This window comes from Xenia sp. Carnegie-2017, unplaced genomic scaffold (genome assembly GCF_021976095.1).
Source record: "Xenia sp. Carnegie-2017 unplaced genomic scaffold, XeniaSp_v1 HiC_scaffold_23, whole genome shotgun sequence".
Lineage (NCBI taxonomy): Eukaryota > Metazoa > Cnidaria > Anthozoa > Malacalcyonacea > Xeniidae > Xenia > Xenia sp. Carnegie-2017.
The window spans coordinates 8,858,404-8,878,605 of NW_025813486.1; the positions used below are offsets into that span (position 1 = coordinate 8,858,404).

The 20,202-nt window shown below is 33.4% G+C and overlaps 1 protein-coding gene across 1 annotated transcript; it reads right to left on the bottom strand.

Annotated features, from left to right (window-relative positions):
• Nucleotides 1–935: 935 nt before the first annotated feature.
• Nucleotides 936–19,569, bottom strand: LOC124449044. The gene is made up of 8 exons (XM_046999987.1): nucleotides 18,823–19,569; nucleotides 18,040–18,628; nucleotides 15,044–15,117; nucleotides 14,335–14,383; nucleotides 5,783–6,480; nucleotides 5,115–5,703; nucleotides 2,382–2,659; nucleotides 936–1,705 (listed from the first exon to the last, which is right to left on the bottom strand). The coding sequence occupies exons 1-8, from the start codon at nucleotides 19,567–19,569 to the stop codon at nucleotides 1,415–1,417; spliced, it is 3,315 nt and encodes a 1,104-aa protein (XP_046855943.1). The 3' UTR covers nucleotides 936–1,414.
• Nucleotides 19,570–20,202: the final 633 nt, after the last annotated feature.

Sequence of the window (20,202 nt, forward strand, 5' to 3'; positions counted from 1 at the left end):
ATATTTTAATAATGGCTTATAAAATGACTAAAAAAACTTATAACCTCGTTTTTATAAACTAGTTACGTGTAAAGTTGCAAAATTCAAAGAGCTTATACTTAGAAATCAAAATGAAAACTTTCTGACGGAAAACAATACAATTACCCAGCACCTTACTGACATAATGAAGCTTGTTGCAAGATTAAACAAAATATGATACCAACATGAAACCTTTGGAAAATAGGTTATTTGTGAGGCTGAACATGGTAGGATATGGAAAGAAGCTGGAAACATCCCCTTTTAGAAATTTCGTGGCTGGTTGTCAGAACTCAGGCTTCTGTGACCGATCTTGCTTGAGACTGAATACAAATTATAAATGGTACACTCTACATGCGATTAGCTACTTTAAAAGGCAGAAAGATAACTCAGTATTAGATTCACACTCTTCGAGATTACTCTTAAGACAACTTCATCCCAATTTTTTATTGAACCTTCCAACTTCACATTCAAGGAAGTTTGGCTGACTGAAAAATATACTTGTAGTCAAAAGATGCTGTTAAAAGACGGATTGTAATAGTAAGTGGTATTTTATTAAACTTCATCACGTCAGTGGGAAAGGTCTGTTTATTAAGTTGAAAATTTGGTTAAACCTGCAAAAACCTGGACTTCATAACATTAGTGTTCAAGCAAGTACTTGCACATTCTGTGGGTGTCTGCAGACCCATACGCCCATGGCTTCCTAAATGCCTGATTGACATGTTCTTGTTAAAATCCGTCAAAATAATATATTTGAGAAGGACTTTATCCTTTGAGCCAGCAATTTTCAGATTTACTCTTACTTGTCTTCGTGATTGTGCCTTATTTGTCGCCGCGGACAATGGAAAATCATGCTTATAAGAATATTCCCTCATCCCAATAAGTATGATCAAAATTTTCATATTGTGGAAGCCACATTGACCTTTATGACTTTATTTAGCAAAGTACTAGTTCAATACTAAGAAATATATATAAAGTATAGCTAGTAGCAAACCTAGCCCAATCTTTTACTCCTACAATGCAAACTTTGAGTAAAATTAGAATAACAGCTTATGAAGTTGATAGATTTAGTCTATTTGATTGTATTTCTGACGTTGAACAATTTCACTGCCTTTAAATACAAAGACAATCTAACCTGCTACGATAGTAATCCGGTATAGTGTAAACGTGGCTTGAGTACAGCACAGACATGACATAAAGCAATATAGCAACAAATTTTAAAACTAATCAATATGCTGATGCTATAACTAAAATGTTTTAATTGTGTTGACATGATTAAATAGAAATGTCCATACATACGCATTGTCCAATACACGGTGCTAATTAATATCAACTTAGTCTCAAAATGTTCTCAAGTAAAACATTTGAATTTTTACACTTAAAACAAAAATCTTCACCTTCATTGCAGGTGTTTCCACTCGTAATTCAAAATCAAATTAGCCAAAGTAGATTGGTTCATTCTTTTCAAGGTCTCCACTAGTTTGCTCCGAAATTCAGTTTTCCACTTGTTGGACAGTATTGACAGAATCTTCTCAGCCTTTATTTGTTCATTTTTATAACTCGTATTCGATTGCACGTTCTTAATTTCATGGTTATCCAAATTCATCAAGGAAGCCATTTCATCCCAGAAACTTGCTATATGACAACTCAGTTGACATATTTCACGAGTAGTTAAAACATTTCTGCTTGTCTATGAAAAGTTTAAATGAAAAGGATTGCAAATTTGTCATTGAAGATAAATTTGTTTATCTAGCGCGTCTTAACACGAAAAAATGATAAATTCTTAGTGTGCAAGTTACGTCTTAGCTACCTTGTTAAATTATTTTAACAAAGATTTTCCTTATTTAGAATGCAAATGTCATGCACCAAGGTGAACTTTCCATTGTTCTCTCATTCCCAAGGAAATGGTTTCACACCACCTATTTGGCTCTGACTCAGTTCATACTTTACGGAATTTAACGAGTAGAGCTTAAAACAAGTTCGAAACGTATTATAGAAAAATTGCAAGTAGGAGAGTTTTGGTACTTAGAGCAGTTGACTATGTGAAATACTATACCACAATAATGCTGACAAGGCAAATACAGAAATGACAATTAACGTACGATAATTTGTAGTTCTTTGCGTTAAAATTATTGTTTAACAGAAAAAAATTTGTGTTAGATAGTAAAATCGTCCATGAGATTTTTACATGCACTGTTATATACGACTTTAAAAAAAACTTCAAGTCCCCATCTTTAGTTTCAACTTAGTCAAATTTCTGTCTACTGTTAGAAGTATAGTAGACCTAAGACAGATTTTCCAGAAAAGAACGCTAACTGGTCTAAAAACAAGAAGCGAGTGAATAAATATTCTTTAATTAAATATACCTGATTGGTGGGAGACAAAATTTCATCCAAATCAAGCTTTATTTCGTCAAGGCATTTCTTCAATACATATCGATCAAATTTTTTTCCTTCATTAAAAATAACTAAAATCTCTTTAGCTTTTGCGGAGGGATTTGGATAAATTGTGTCGTAAACAGTAATTTCATCACGTATGTCAAAAGGTATTTCTAGAAGACCACCCAGTATATTCCAATCAGTTCCAACTTTCTGACCAATTTTCTCGATTTCTTCTGTTGTTAGTTTAGTGTATCTAAGATCAGCTAAATGTAGTAAAAAGAAAACATGTAAAGTAATACCGAATTATTAAATATCATCAGAAGAAAAACGTGAACGTAAAGTCAATACACATGGCACTGGATGAGGACGCAGGGAGTGATTTAGCTACTGGGAAGCTCTTACCCTATATAAATAATTTACGACAACACAGACCGCATAATTTTGGCATTGTTTTTATTTTTAAAAATGAGTTCTTTGTTATGAAAGACGAATTCTCGTCATCACTGAGGATTAAACCGTAACATCTGGGCTGTGGAAAATTTTCCAACAATTAGAAAAACGAAGATGATCAATTTGAAAACTGAAGATCTCATTTGTCCATTGCGGAGTTTCACTGGTTTCTTGGACCATAAACGTCTCATCCTTATGATGTAAATCATGTTTTGCGCAAATGAATGGTAATTTCAGTTTTAATTCTTTCCATTGTGCATAAAAAAACGTTTAAATTTCTACATTTTCAGCACACTTGATCTCATATTTGGCAAATACAAAATACTTTATTTACTAGAACAAAAACTTAAAAAATTCCTGACTTCTACTAATGGAAGTACTTTTTATTAAATCCTATAAACCAGAACTTAACAATGGCCTGAAAGCCAGTAATACAATCAACTTAATCTTCCCAAAAAAATTAACACTTCCTTCGAAATGATGGAAATAAACAGATATAAAGGGAGCCACAGTTAGCTTGTAAATATTTATCGTATAATGATAAATTTGTAATGAATTCAAAACATTACAGAATGCAATAACCGCCACGGTTTTTTTTTCAAATATTGAGGTCAAAATGGACCATTTCTCCGGAGTGTGTTTTTATTTCATTTCATACATGACACTAAATACTATACATATAGTGAAAAGTGAGGGAAACAAAAAAATAATTTATATAAAAGTAACTCAAATTTTCCCCAATGCAAAAATATTTTTCCACTCTCGACTTTTCCCTTCTAGAGAGACTATTTACAATGTATTTTTGATGCAAACGTGACTACTAATAAAATACCATGTACTTGAGGAAAAGTAAGTCATTTTTCGACCTAAACATTCCCCATAGGCTATATATCCAGGGCTTTCGTACCATTTTTAATTTGGAGGGGGCTCATATTTGGGAGATAATTGCATGGGCATGTTGTAATCCGTCGATAAACAATAGATTTCAAAGAACTTAAAAACGTATATCATGCATAAGATGTGACCCTTAAATCAAAATTTTGTATTACCATATACTTAGCTTGAAAACATCGTTGCTTTTTCTCTTCTTCAGAAAAAATATGTGTGGAAAAAGTATAAAATTCGTGTTTACATGACATATTGACTCAAATAACAATATTGTTAACAAATTTTATAAAGTGAATATTATACGTACGTTTATGTCAACGTTTTATAATGTTACTAACATCTTAAACACAACGTTCAAAATTAATCCAATAAATCATCAAAACGACCTTGTGTTTCGTTGTATGCATACGTAATAATAAAATTATTTTGGTTCCCGCATAGTAAATTATAATATCAACTGCAGCGATAACTGACCGCCATCTTTAAGGACAGTATATTATCATATAGAACGAATAAAACGCAAAAACTGTGATTTTTAATACAAAAGTATAGTAATGTGGAACCGATACCCCCCACGAAGGTCATAATCAGATGAGCCAACTTCCGGCTTTAATTATCTTACTATATTTTATATATGGATGCGTTATCCAGTGTAATATTTATATCAGTGATGGTGGCTATGCAGGTCCGTTCAGTTCCTTTTTGTTCAAAAATGGCGAAAGATGTATCAACGAAAAACATAAAATACTGCTGCTTTTTGTTGTCTATTAAACTCCTGATATTAAACCTAAAGGTAGCGAACTTTTCGAAGAATTTCTGGCCATTTTGTTTGGTTAATGTTACAAATCTGCTTCACTGCAACAAAAAAGGTTAACTCAAGGGAGTACGAATATTTGCAAATTGAAAGAGTCAAAAGAGGTGCGAATAGGGTATAAATGTGCGAATTTGCCGTGGAAAGTGCAGGTCTCCTTGGGCCTTTTCAATGCCTTAATCTTATTATAGAGCACTTGTATAAGTTATCGTTCCAGTTGAAACTACTCTTCCATTTTTCTATGGTAAAAATTTTTCTTAAGAAAAACAGAATATTCCGTTTTGTAATTTGTAATTAAGTCTCAACATTCATTCCTCTAGAGAGAATGACTACGCTTTAGACATTTTACTCTTACTTTTATTGAAAATTTTTACAATATATATTTATGGTAGTAAGGAATATTTTTTCTCATAATATTTTTCTCTTCGAATTTAAGTAAATAAAGACTGATAAGCAAAGTAATGATGTCAATATCACGTAAAAATATTATGTAATCAAATTGCTATTGTACAACGACCAGATTATTTAAGTGTAATGAAAAATGAGAAAATTCAAGCCAGTATGCTTACCTATAAGTTCTGGTTTGTTTCTCAATTCTTCATTTGACCTGACAGCAGCATGTACCTGAACAGGGAGACTGGGGAACGTTTTGAGAAAATACGTCCTGTGATCGCCAATCTTATAAAATGGTTTTGGTTGTGGTAGAGGTCGTGGCCGATCGTTCCAATGCTGGTCAATATTTCGAATGAGTCTTAAGCATTCTGTCCATGAAGATTTATAGGTCCTTCCATTCACCAAATAATCATAAACATCACAATCCATTTTACTTTTCCAGTGTTCGGATTTGCTATTCAACTGTTGAACGACACTTGACTGGGGATCATTTGTCTTAATCTGCTGAAGATTGCCAACTTTACATAGTAAGTCAAATTTCTCGTCATCCGACATAAGGAATGGATGTTTTAACGCCTCGGTAGCCGATGGTCTGTCTTTAGGTTTTAGATTTAACATCCACGACAGAAGGTCCTTTAGTGTTTCATCCTTGATTTCTTCCAAACCAACAGGGTTACCGTTCAACATATTGTCCAATCTATGCCGTTTAGTTCCAAACGCATGTTTTCCTTTTGTTGCAACATAATAAATAACCATTCCTGCATTCTAAAAAATTAACAATGTAAAGTCACAAAATTGACTGTACATATGCATGACTTGCAAATGATTATATTCCTGCACCTACCATTATATCAGACTCTCTCTTGTACCGTCCTTTATCAACTGAATCATCATCATCGCAATATGATTCAGGAGCAATCCAATACTCCGTTCCTTTGTTAGGACTGCTTTTATGTGTCGTAGAATCATTCTTCAATATTCTACTAATGCCAAAGTCAGCTATCAGAAAGTTGTGTTGTGAGTCTCGGAGAACATTGGATGGCTTTAAATCACGATGAAGAATAGGATTTGGGCCGCTATGAAGATCCGCTAATCCTTGCAAAATTTGTCTGAGAATTTCGGGAAGAGCTTTTTGAAGATCATGTAAAGTAGAAGATTCTACAAAACTCTCCAATGATTCTTCAAATAAGTCTAAGATCAAATAAACATATTCTGCTGCAGTATCTTCTTCTAAGAAGTAATAATTTGCTACATATTTCGACTTTTTTGCATTGAATTCATTTAAAGTTTTCTTTTCATGCTGTGCAGGCTCGAGGTAGTTATCTCTACGCATTTGTTTCACTGCTTTACCGTAACCATCCTTTGTCAGTCCAAGATAAACACGGGTTTCGTTACTTCCTTTGCCGATGCAAAACTCGTCTGAGAAAATTACACGTACATTGCCAACCACTTCAACCTTAACACTGGGATTGCGTCCATATTCAATCAATTTTAAAAGCAATTCTGTATGTTTCGTTGATTCATCAATGTATTTCCACTCTTCTAGATAAAAATAGTACATTCAAGGGTTAAACAAACAAAATAATACGTCCACAATTAGGAAAGGATACTGATACTGCACAATTTTAAAAAACGTACTAACAATTGTTAGACATATCATAAAGTTTTTAACTGGTAAATTCGAGGTTAGCTTATACCAAACAATTAATCACTAAAACTTCTCTCTGCAGTTATTTCATGAATTTTTGTTAAGGAGTAAACTTGCGTTTTTCAAAAATACTAAATTAAAATTTTGAGAGCAAATATTTTTTAGAATCTAAAAAATATTTTTATACCAAAAGATAACAAAATAGCTTCATTTAATTTTTCTTTCTATTCTCGACACTCGTCTTTTAGACAGACTATCTTATGTTTGTTGCCAAACATTAACAGAAGTTCGATCGCTACAATTATTCTCTCAAACCTTGTTTGGACATTTTAAAGTGCCAATTAAACGAAAATTATGCTAGTTAAATTATATCTGTATTGACCCGAAATTTTGAATTGACAGAGTGCTTTCTAAAACCTTTCCTGCATAACGTTTTCACTTTAAAAATACTACGTCCTTGCAATTAGCAATTTATCTAACTTGTGACAACATATTACATGCAAAATGAGTCGCTGCAATGTTTCAAATAGCCTTCATTTTCCTGACAACTTTAGGTTCATAATGGTACGCAGTATTTTATATCATTAACACATCACAAAGGAGGAAACTCCGCCATGTTAAAATAATGTATCATCAAATTTACCTAATACATCTAGTTCTCATTATCCAGTGTGACATCATATAAATCGGATATGATAAAAACTTCAATACCTCGAGAATGAAAAGTGATATGCATAAACTAGTACAGAAAGTACAAAACGATTGCTAGTATTGTTTTCCTTTGCCGAAGTAAAAATGTTTATTTGCAGTTTTCAATTATATTATTACCCAGGTAGAAAAGGAATCATGCAATTCAGCAGCAGCGTTATTAAATACCCCCTCCCTCCCCCCACACTAAAAGCTCTAGATTCGGCCTTTCGTAAAGCGATCAGTGCTACAATATCAAGAAAAAATGATACAGCCATTGGGTTCTGTAAGTGATATTTGAGTAGCAGCGTTATTAAACCCCCTCCTGCATGGAAACGTTTGGCCTATGGTTAATTTACACTAGCCCAAGCCGTATGAACAGATAGTGTTTGTAAAAAAATTGCTAAAAATTAGCACTTTCCTAACAAAAGCTAAGAATTTGTCATTCATAATGATGAACAAGTAGATATTCCCCTTGTCTTCCTTCAGTGTATTCATACATCTCCTATTCTTTGGTTTTTTCTCTACGCTTCTTACTATGTACATTAATTATAATTGCCTTCACCCTATCTATGCAGGCCCTGTTTACATGAGACAGGAACGATGTCAAACCAGAATGAAAATCAGAATTTGTTGCATGTTTACATGCGACCGACACAAAATCACGAAAAATCCTCATTCGCGTAATGCCTTCTTGCAGGCTAATGTTACGCTTGCTAGCCATTTTGCCTTTATAATTTGCTTTTGTGCGCATGCGTAGATGAAATTTCAGACCGGTCTGAACATTAATTTGAGTTTACATTAATGCCGGTTTCAATTCATATCGTTCTGAACTCAGTCGGATCAGTTCATCGGGCGGTACGACTTCAGACTGCTCTGAGTCATTTTCGTAACGGTCCCATGTTAACATTTACTATAAATAATATTATGACTGACGCAAGCTGATACCGTGGTTTGACTTCATTCTGTTCTCTTGTAAACAGGGCCATACTCTACTCTATGTATATCTCTTATTCTTGAAACGTGTTCTTCTTGTGTCTTTTTCATTTACATACATACGTGCTTTCTGTAAATAATATTCATTCCTTATTTCTATGGAGCAATGTCAACAGCATGTAAGACAATCTTGCTGCAAATATTAAGGAAGTTCTGCTTAGAAAACACAAGTAATATTTTTTGGTACCTAGAAACCGTGAATATTACGTACAATGTCAGAGCCACAGTGTAGTGAATATACAGTAGAGCCACTCCATTGATTTTTTCGTGCAACGCATATTTTATTACGCATGTGATTACCATAGTGACAGCGAGTCAATTGGTTTTTTTGACCAATAGGAATGATAAAATGGTTAACAGCAGCCAATGAAGTAATTAAATATACAGCCGCAATTTGTACACACTATGGACCTACTGTATATTCCCTATATGGTTCACAGCTCTATCATATATTTTTATACGGCAATGATTGTTTTGACTTCAGAAATTTTGGAGTATTGATGTGTTCTTAGGGCAGTTTCGTCACACAACTAACTTTTTAAGTCGCTTGGAAATAACAGTCAATAGATAATTGATAAAAGTTGCTTCTAGATAATGGTCTTGGGGTCACATAAAAGAATTGGGTTAACTATGTGATAGCTTACCTAATTTAAACATTCAATCAGACATAAACTTTAATATGGTGCAAAATTTCAATTTTATTGCGCACGTCCTTTAAAAAATATACTTTATTACCAGTTTCCTTATTTTTCATCAAATTTGTATGGAGAGAATCGTAGTTAGAAATACGCAAAGCTTATAACGTTTTAACGATCTTTTCCATCCACACTATTGAGTATTTACATTTTCTAAAGTCGATTATAATTGACTATAGAAACTAGCTACCATATAGCTAAAAGAAACACTGCCATTTATAACAAAATTAGAAAAGGTATTCGTATCATAAAGTTGCCAAAAGAATACTCGAAATTTTTCATGCAAAAACAGTCAATGCTATATAAGAATATATGATAGAGCTGTGACAATGTACGCAATGTTTACAGATTGTACCACGCGATATACGAAAATATAAATGGCAAAAGTGGTGGATTCCAATCAAACCCATAAAAAACCTGTAATATAGATTGTAAAAATATACTTTGAGATAATTCACGATTGCATCTAGTCGTTTGCAGTGCAGTTTATCAGTAGTCACAAAATACGATATAGGATTTTTAGAATCATCTATATGTAAATAATACTACAATTTGATCAATTTGTGATCAAGCTGAGACGACACACAGAAAATTGTAGTTTTGTAGATCAATTTTGGAGCAGAGTCGAGACCAAGTAACTGTTAAGTGTCAGTCGTCTGAATTAAGAATGAAGTTGCTCGAAAGGAGTCAGATTCAAAACTAAAAGATGTACTACAGATCGCTAAATGCAATGGAAACTACCGACTTTCAAGATAAAACCATTAAAACGCTTTTTATTATATCTCGATCTCATTCAAAGTAAACAATTTATTCATGTCGTATCTTCCTATACTGTATCATATTTCGTAACACAAATCATTTCGTACTGAAGATGGCATTTTGTTAATGTAGAACATGTTTGCTTATAAAAAGTCATTGTTTTTTTAAATGTTTCTTAAACTTGCTGCTATTCAGAAACTATAATAAAAGTTTCATACTTATGCCATTACATACATTTCTTACAAAAACAGTTTAAAATTCGATATTTCATTATTGACATTATTGTCTGACCTCTGTTGTGATGTATGCTCATTGCTCCACGTTATTTTCAAATTTGAAACTATATGTAAAATGTATATAATATGAAACGAAATGTCTTTCTAGTGTGAGAACATTGCTTTCATAACAAGCAAAAAATACAAATACTTTATTTCTCAAATGAAGCATTTTTTAGTCCAAATGTTTAAAAGCCATTCGTCATATAGCCATATCTATATCTCATAAAAATGCAGAGTACATGATTTCCTCCCACACAAGCGTAAAATTCAACAGTAAATCATTACATGTTTCTCTTTCTGTTGCTTTGCCATAAATCATCAGGAAAGACGAAGTCTCGTCATTAATTATGATCAAACCGTAACAACATCTTGGTTGTTGAAAAATACCCAACAATTAGAAAGAAAGAAGATGATCAGTTTGAAAACTTAAGCTCCATTTGTCAATTGCAGAGTTTTACTGATTTCTCGGACCATAACCGTCACATCCTTATGATGTAAATCGTGTTTTGCGCAAATAAATGAGAATTTCATTATTAATTTTTTCCATTGTGCAAAACGTGAAAAACGTTTAAATCTCTACATTTTCAGCACACTTGATCTTGTATTTGGCAAATGCAAAATACTTTATTTACTAGAACAAAAACTGAATCAAAAACTGACTTCTACTAATGGAAGTACTCTTTATTAAATCCTACAAACTAGAACTTGACAATGGCCTGAAAGCCAGTAATACAATCAACTTAATCTTCCCAAAATATTTACACTTCCGCACTCATACTTTCTTCGAAATGATGGAAATAAACAAATATATTATCATTATTTCTTTCAAACGATTTGAAACAAATTGCTTGTAGTTGCCACCACTGTTGATCCATTGTAGATAGACGGTTGAATTAGTTCACGCGTAAACAGATTCGACAGGGAGATTACTGAGGACTGTTACATGATAGCAACTACTATCATGTAATATCATTTTAATGTCATATTATAATTTCATATATAATTAATTAGAACGTTATCTAGAAGCTTGCTTGCATGCGCTACAAGCTTGCTTACATGCGTAAACACTTTAGAACCGCAACCGCATTTGTTGTTATTGTGGTTAACTATATCTTGCTGTAACATACTGTATTGCGTATGGGATGTAGGTCACAAAACCACAATACTTCCCATTAGATATTATATATATATCAGTAGTTTAGACCACTGGGTACAACCTACGAGGACAACCTACGAGCACAAGCTACGAGGAGACAAACTTAGGAGGCATAGCCTACCGAAGTAGGTTGACAAGCTACAATCTACCAGACAACTATCTTGGCTTCTGTGCCATAACTATCTTTTGGCTTCTGTGCCTTTAATCTATTTGGAAAACTATTGTGAGTCATTGTTGGACTCACGAACGCTCAAGAATAAAGACTCGCGGTTGTACTCAGACAGAGGAGATAAGTTTTACTCATACTTATTGATATAATTATTAAGACACTTATCTACTTTTAATATTTACGCTTTATTAATAAATTGTTTGAGAAATATAACTGGTTCACACTATCTTTGTTGCTTGTGGAAATAGAACCAAAATCAATAGTTATTCTTTCGGGACCACGCACGTAACAAGGACTTTTTGTGTTTTGTCCACCAGGTTGGAAACCGTATGACAACTTACAAGTTCCAATATTGGAATAGTTAATTAGCGTTTTGCTAATCTTGCCCTTGATACCAACCGCCCTTGCGAAACCACTTCACATTGTTTTGTTCCTACATACACCGCTGCACAACATCCCAAGATACTCGCATCGGAAAACCAATGAATGTAAATTGCTGTAGTCCCTACTCTTATCCAAAGAATGCTTCTTGAAAAATTTAACTCACTTTTCAAAATCCTCGACCATTTTTCCTAACGCTTCCTAATACCTTCCGGCAACTGTGCATCCCATGTGATTTTCCGATCACAGATATCTCGAAAGATTACTTTCGCTATGAGAACGAACGGCTCTTTGAAGAACCGTTCGTTTGGTCATTTGAACTTTTTGTTTTGGTAGTGAAATAGACAAAGTATCTTCATGCTTGTTACATACCAGTCCGAGAAGTTCAGTTTCTGAACATTTAGTTCCTAAAGTATCTTTAGCATAGGTAGAACCCCCATCCTTTACTTTATCGCGTTCAAGTTCAACTGCACTGGAATTGCATTTGTGCAGAACAAATTGTCCCTTGCTGAGAATCCGTTTTAATTGCTGTTCTATAGTCTCTTCTACTGAATCACCACACATATTGATATCATCTACGTAAGTCCCGTCAGATAATTCTTCGACACACTTTAGATATTAGTGTGCAAATTTCTCTAGGTGAACATTTAAATTTCCTCCAAGTAAAAGTGGGCTCGGACCAAGTCCGAACATCGCTCGAGTCATACGATGTACGACCATCTCTTTTTGTTGCAGATGATTTATCTAAAAGATTCTCATTACGTCTGGATCAATCTCTCTGGTGACTTTTTGTAAAAATGCTGGTTTGGTATCGCCTACTAATAGAATCGGTTTCATTAAACTACGCAAGAGTACATCTAAGATTCTTATCTGCAGTGGCGGTCCAATGTCAAGGCAATCATTCAATGAAGGTAACCTTTCATCGAATTTTCTGAAGCATCATAAACGATCCTTACTTTTGTAGACTCGGCTTTCTCACGTAAGACAAGTTTTTACAGAAGGTAATGTTCACAACTTTCTTTTAGTTTCTTACGCGCGATTTTAACCACTTCTTTATCAAGTTTATTTACTATGTTATTATGATAAGTTTTCGTCATTCTAGGCTGTTTCTTGAATCGGTTTATCATGGACTTAACCTACGCTTGGCAACCTGATATTCCGTTAGCAAGTAAGGGTGATAAGCCCTGCACAGAGGAGATTTTTCATACTGACCATTTTTTTTGCATCTTCAACTGCTCTTTAAACTCTTGATACACACTTCCTTGATCCCCTTCTGAAATGGGGTTTCGTAAAGTCCTCACTACATTCTTTTCGATTTGATTCACCTCACATGTCATTTTGAATTTTCCCTCTACATCTGCTATTTGACTTGATAAATACTGACCCTTTTAGTTGCTGTTTGAAACGTCATCTTGATGGATTTATATTGTTGCCTTATTGGTTCTTCTTTAATTTTATTTACCAACTTGCTTGATGCAAAGGAACTACCAGATCTAGTGTCGAAAAGAGCTCGACATTTATTCTTTTGATTGTTGCTAACACAGGTGGATAAACAACATTCTTCAAATTAGGATAACACACCAGATTTTGATTCTTGTCCTGCTGATCACATATAAAAGTATGGTGCTTCCTTTTACAGATATAGCAGTGAATCTGACTCTTGCAATTACTTGTTCTATGGTTTTCCCCTGTGCAATTAAAAGAGCGTCGTTTTGCCATTAAGATCTTTTCACGCTCACTGACATGCAAGACTTTGTCAGAATCTATGGGGCTGTGGTCTTTGCTGTCACAGTAAACACATTGTCTTGTTTGGACTTTGGTTAATAGTAGTTTTCTTTCTTTTCTTTCAATACACTCTCTCTCTTTCCTTGTTTATTAGTTTGTGATAGTGGATTTCGTTATATCCAGCCTCGCAAAGCTTCAACTAGATCTGTAAAAGCCAACTTTTCACTTTTTTCAATTCTGTGATGCTTTTGTTTAGTCAGCTCGAATCTCCTACAACTTGCTAGAGTTTTTTTCACGTTTCCTGCAACATCTCCCAAGTTCCCAATTATCTCAAGCGCTTGAACATGCCAAAGTATAGTATTATAAATGTTATTTTTCTTATGTTTTGAAACACCAGTATTAGTTGGCAGAGCTAGTATTTCGTGTATGTGTTCATTAGCAACTTCACTCGGATCAACATATCTCTCTTTTAACAACGAAGTTACAGTTTAATCAGAAAAGGAAGCATCATAAAAAGAAATTCAGCTCATATAAAAATATACGCGAATGAAAAACAAACAAACAAAGAACAAGGGACTTTGATGAAATCACGTTCTAAAAGAGCTACAACGCTACGTCTAAGCCAAAATTATGAAGTATATAGTTTGGAAAGCGAGAGGATGTAGCTTGTTAATAGGTATAATTTAATTGTTGCATATATAAATATAATTTTGCATCGTGAGTCTTTCATAATTACAGCATGCAGCACAAACACAGATATTGTTGCTAAGCAACATTACTATAACTTTACTTGAACAAAAACTGTAAATCATGTAATAATTGTAATGAAGCTGACATTGATACAAATAAGTGACGATGGCAGTTGTATAATTGACGTGTATTGATATTTCTTGATTTCTTACCTGATACAGATGACTTTGATCTTGGAAAAGGTGGACTTTTACGACCTAACTAAAAATAAATTTAAATGAATTTTTATTATTGATGAAATAAATTAATATTATCATCACACGTACAAGTAATTAAGAACATAAACTTGCTGTGATGTTACATTTATGTACATTTGCCTTTCACTGTTAGGAACTGTCCTTTATTTTTGATGAGTTTTGAATCCAGTTGAATCAAGCTTCTCTTGATAATAGTCGGTTGCTTTTGCAAACTCAAAAATCTGACACAAATATTCAGACAAAGTGCAATGGTTACATTTATAAAAATTAATCTTTTATATCTGACGTGCCATTAACTTACCTCGAAGTAAATAAAAAAGAAACTACGGCTTTTGTACATATTTTTATCTGTGGCTTTCCTATCTATGCTATTTAAGTGCTTATCAAGTTTGTGCATATCTCAATTGGATTTTAATTATGATAGCTCTTCTTGCTTTTGTAATTTAAAAAAGTTAATTAGACTTTCATTTTTAGTGTCCAATCTCGTATAAGTCTGTTACAAAAACTCGCTTGATAACAAATAACGTTAGGAGTATGGTCGTCAGCCCTCAGTATTAACTTTTAGTGGCTTTTTGCAAACTGAAATATTAGATACAGTTAAGTATTCAGACAGATTCTTTCAAAAAATACCCAAAGCCAGCTTGAGTGTTAAAACAGTACACACCTTATGCAATGGCATCAAATCTAAATCATCTTGACCAATTGACGGGATATTGTAATTGGTGATTCTAAGATCATCTAAAATGGAGTGAAAAAAACATGTGACACTAACTTTATTACGCATCATCAGGAAAAAAAATTGGCGTCTGAAGGAGATTATGGGAGGTGCAATAACCCACTGTCGGAAAACCTTTGCGCTACAGTTAATTTGCAATAACCAATGGAAGCCGTATGAGCAGACACTGTTTTGACTAGGAAATTTTCGAATATTGATGTGTTCTTTTGGCGATTTTTTCATACAAATATCTTTTTAAATAGGTAAAAATAACAGTAGTTTCGTAAGTGATAGAAGGAGCTTGTAGTGAATGATCTTAATAAATGATTAGTGATTTTAATGAAAAAATTCACTTTTGTTCTGCTAAAACTTTAAAACTACTTGAAAATGTAGCCGTATCTTAGGCGCAAAAGTTGAACCCAAATCATGTCTTACCAAAAGGGCATACAATTATTGGATTGTCAATCGATATTACGTGTGTATCTCTGAGGTGGAAAAGACAGCAAACAAGTTTTTAATTTATTTTCGAAACTCGAAGGTAAAGGAAAAAAAATATAAAAAGCAAAAGAAAACTCAACAACTGCATTGTGCATAGATAGACGTTCAGGAGATCTTTGAAATGCTACTTCCCATATCTGATGACATGACTGGTAGATAAATGGATGAGTACGAAATTGCTTTTAAATTGTTTGAAAAATACTTATCCCATATAAAAGACATTTTTTGCCACATGAAACAAGAAAACGAGAAACTATCCATCAATTTGTAATAAAACTGAGAAGACATGCGGAGAACTGTAGTTTTGGTGATCAATTATGTAAACAGATTGGAGACCAAGTAAGTGATACATGTCCGTCGATTAAAATGGAACCGACCATTAAAGAGTGACGATATGAAACTGAAAGATGTACAACAGATCACTCAAGCAATGGAAGCCGTCGGCTTTAAAGCTAAAACCATTGAAACGCATAAAAACGAAAAAGTTAGTCATATTCAAAAAATCAAAAATCATAGATTTGATATTCTGCTTAGTTGTCCTACAAAATTGAAATGTTTCCAATTTTCATGCATGGTGGTAAATATACGCAGGAAATATGTGAACGTTGGTCCTTCTGCAGCTGTATGTAGGTCAAAGATAAATTTCTAACCAGAAGCCAAAATTAAAAGTCAAATAAACGGTAAAAACCCAAGAAATGTAAATAAAGGAGTCATAATAAATTAGACTATGAAGAGGATTACGCTTTTATTGTACACAAAAAAAAATTGAAAATGGAATTGAGCATGAAAATCTCAACATTGAAGTGTTGACGTTTAGGTTCAGAAAATTTAATTGACTGTGAGCCTATTTGTAATATCATAGATAAAAAACCTGGTGGCTCTTAAGAAGAGTGGGATCAAATACACACAAAAAAATTACTAGAAACATATATTCGTAATGGTTGATCACATCGCTTAAGCCCAACTTTAAGTTCTATATAGAAATTTCAGACAAACGTCGATTATGGCAATGCAGAGATTTAGCTACAATTTATAGTTTTACATGGGGACATTGAAAGATTTCCAATTATAGATCTACATGGACCGTGACGTGAAATCTGTAGAATAAAAACCAAAAAGAACTTTGTTTAGTTTGAGGAAGAAAGTAGAAAACAAAAATTGGCCGAGATGTTCGAAGAAGATAATATTTAAAGAGCAAAAGAGCAAACTCCATTGGTAAGTTATGTTTAAAATGGTAGTTTTCCTTAAATAAATAATATTTGTTGAGGAATCGAGGGGATAACAACATTTGTAAACCATTGTGGTATATTTAATTATAAAAGACTTATGTTTGGAATAACATCAACAGCAGATGTGTATCAGTATATTACCATACAGGTTCTACAGTGATGTGAGGGAGTACAAAATATTATGGATGATAATATTGTTCTTGGTCAATTAGTTAAAGTGCATGATAAAAGATTGAATAAAGTTATTTAAAAACAAAGAGAGAAGGGACTTACTCTCAACTCAGATAAATGTAGATTTCTACAACTAAGACTAACTTTATAGGACATTTGTAACCTGAAAGATGTATTGTCGCAAAGAAGGGAAGGTCAAAGCTGTGGCGAAAGCTAAAGAACTGAAAACAACAACTAAATTTCGATGTTTGCTAGGTCTAGAAAATTTTCGTTGTCGTTACATCCCCGATTTAGAAGATTCGCAAACCTTTTGCACCAAATAACTCGGACAATAGTATCTTTTGTTTGGGGGTAAAAAATAGAGTAAAGCGCTTCGAAAAACAACCAAAAATACGTCTTTCTGGATGCAACGAGGACAACCAGTTAAAAATAGTTTATGAAGGCCTTTACCAAAATTAATTGGTAATTTAAACTGTTTATACTTGTTTATGCGATGTTTATATGGACGAGATAACCATTTGATAATGATTGCAACCACTTTTAATATAGGCCATTATCTTTCTCAAAGTGAACATGCTCAATTTCGTCCACAACCATGCAATTCTTAAAAACCTAACAACATTCATACTCCTTCTGAGCCCAATAATACTCCTCTAAAAACTTAATTTTAAACCATTTTTGCATTTCACATGCTACCTAAATTACTAATTGCAAAGTGCTTTCCTTCCAATACAGTATAATACACATTTAAAAGTCTTGACAAGTAAACAAGTTGATGATGACAGTTAACATATTTGAAAGTTACAAAATGTTCCCGAAATTAACTAAAAACATTGAAGAGAAATGTAAAATACATTCATCTTCTGGGAGACTGGGATCACGATCGATAAACAATAAAACAAGTCAAGTCTTTGGAAACTCGTACGGCATATATATATATATATAAAATTAGTAATATTAACATCAAGAAAAAGAATTTTGTTTTCACCTTGCCCGGCCTCATCCATATCTTTGACAATATGTGAATTATCAAGCTAGTATGCTTACCCTTAAGTTTTAGTTTGTCTTTCAATTCTTCATTTGACCTGACAGCAGCATGTACCTTAATAGGGAGACTGGGGAACGTTTTGAGAAAATACGCCCTGTGATCGCCAATCTTATAAAATGCTTCTGGTTGTGGTAGAGGTCGTGGTCTATCGTTCCAATGCATGCCAACATTTCGAATGAGCCTTAAGCATTCTGTCCATGAAGATCCATAATTTCTTCCATTTACCAAATATTTATAAACATTGTTATCCATTTGGCTTCTCCAGTTGGAAGGTTCAATATTCAAATGTGGGACGATACTAGATTGAGGACCATTTGTTTTAGTCGACTGTAGGTTTCCAACTTTACATAAAAATTCAAATATGTCGTCATCCGACATAAGAAATGGATGTTTCAAGGCTTCGTTGGCAGATGGTCTCTCTTCTGGTTGTAGTTTTAGCATCCACGACAGAAGGTCTTTTAATGTTTCATTCTTGATTTCGTCCAAGCCAACAGGGTTTCCATCTAACATATTGTCCAGTCGATACCGTTTAGTTCCAAATGGATGTTTCCCTTTTGTTGCAACATAATAAGCCAACATTCCTGCATTCTAAAATAGTTAGCATAAGGTCAAACCTTTATTTAAAGAAGATAAACACACAATAGCTAATAAGTATTCCATTAATAAATGCAGCATTCCTGCATTCTAAGATAATAAGAAATGTAACGTTAACAGCAAAATTAAACTCTTACAAAATTAAATTTCGCTGTGAGTTTTGTAAATGTTAACATTCTTACACTTACATATACATCAGACTCTTTCTTATAACGTCCTTTTTTAAAATCTTCATTACGTGCTTCGTTTAAATCTTCATTAAGTGCTTTATTTGAATCTTCGTCTTTATATGATTCAGGAGCAATCCAGAATTCACTTCCCGTGTTAAACTTGCTGTTGTGTGTTTCAGATCCATTCATCAATATTCGACTAATGCCAAAGTCAGCTATCAGAAATTTGCCGTCTTCGTCACGGAGAACATTGGAAGGCTTCAAATCCCGATGAAGAATAGGATTTGGGCCACTATGAAGATCAACTAATCCATTCAAAATTTGTCTAAGAATATCGGGAAGAGTTTTTTGAAGATCACTTAAAGAAGATGATTTCACAAACTTCTCCAATGATTCCTCACATAAGTCTAAGATCAAATAAACATATTCTGTTCCAGTATCTCCATCAAAGAAGTAATAATTCACAACATATTTCGACTTTCTTGCATTGAATTTGTTTAAAATTTCCTTTTCATGCTGTGCAGGTTGGAGGTAGTTATCTTTACGAATTTGTTTCACTGCTTTACCGTAACCATCCTGTGTCAGTCCAAGATAAACACGGGTTTCATCACTTCCTTCGCCGAGCCTAAACTTCTCCGAGAAGCGTACATTGCCCACATGTTTATTGTCTGCTTCGGGATAACACAATTTTGACAACAGATCTCTATGCTGAACTGAATGACCAACATATTCCAACTCTTGTAACTGCCATTCTTTAAATGACATAAAAGTATTACAATCAGAGGTAAGTGCAACAAAACTAATCAAATTAATAAGAATATGTAGCTCAAATTTACTCAAATACGACTAAAATTTGGATAACGACTTTAAATTTTTGTAAAATTTTAGCACCAATTATTAAAGTTGTGAAAAATTAATCAATCAAGCAAACATAAACCTGCTTAGATTAAAGGCAAGCGATACAGAAAAATGTCATCTGTCTTATTCCTATTGCCACTATCTTAAAACCATACAACAATGTTGGATTTGTACTGTCTTGTAAACCTTTCTTTTCATAATAGTTGAAATTAGTTTGCTATTTAATATAAAAGATTCTTTTCTCCAACCCATCCACATACACTTTACATCAATCTGAACTTCTACTTCTTGTAACCTCATTACTCATTACTCTACATTGTAGAGCATGATTCCTCTTCTCCGTTGCATGGAAACATTTGGCCTGTTATTAATTTACACTAACCCAAACCGTATGAATAGATAGTGTTTGTAAGAAAATTACTAAAAATGAGCACTTTCCCAACTAAAACTAGAACTTCGTCATTCATGATGATAAACAAGTAGATGTTCCCCTTGTCTTCCTTCAGTGTATTCATACACTTCCTATTCTTTGGCTCTTCT

Bases quoted from the DNA above. Each gene is read 5' to 3' on its own strand.
- LOC124449044 (XM_046999987.1), bottom strand. From the start codon at position 19,569: ATGTCATTTAAAGAATGGCAGTTACAAGAGTTGGAATATGTTGGTCAT. The intron at 15,118-18,039 runs GTAAGCATACTA...ACTCCATTTTAG, and splicing joins AGACAAACTAAAACTTAAGG to ATGATCTTAGAATCACCAAT. The intron at 14,384-15,043 runs GTGTGTACTGTT...ATTTATTTTTAG, and splicing joins ATTTGATGCCATTGCATAAG to TTAGGTCGTAAAAGTCCACC.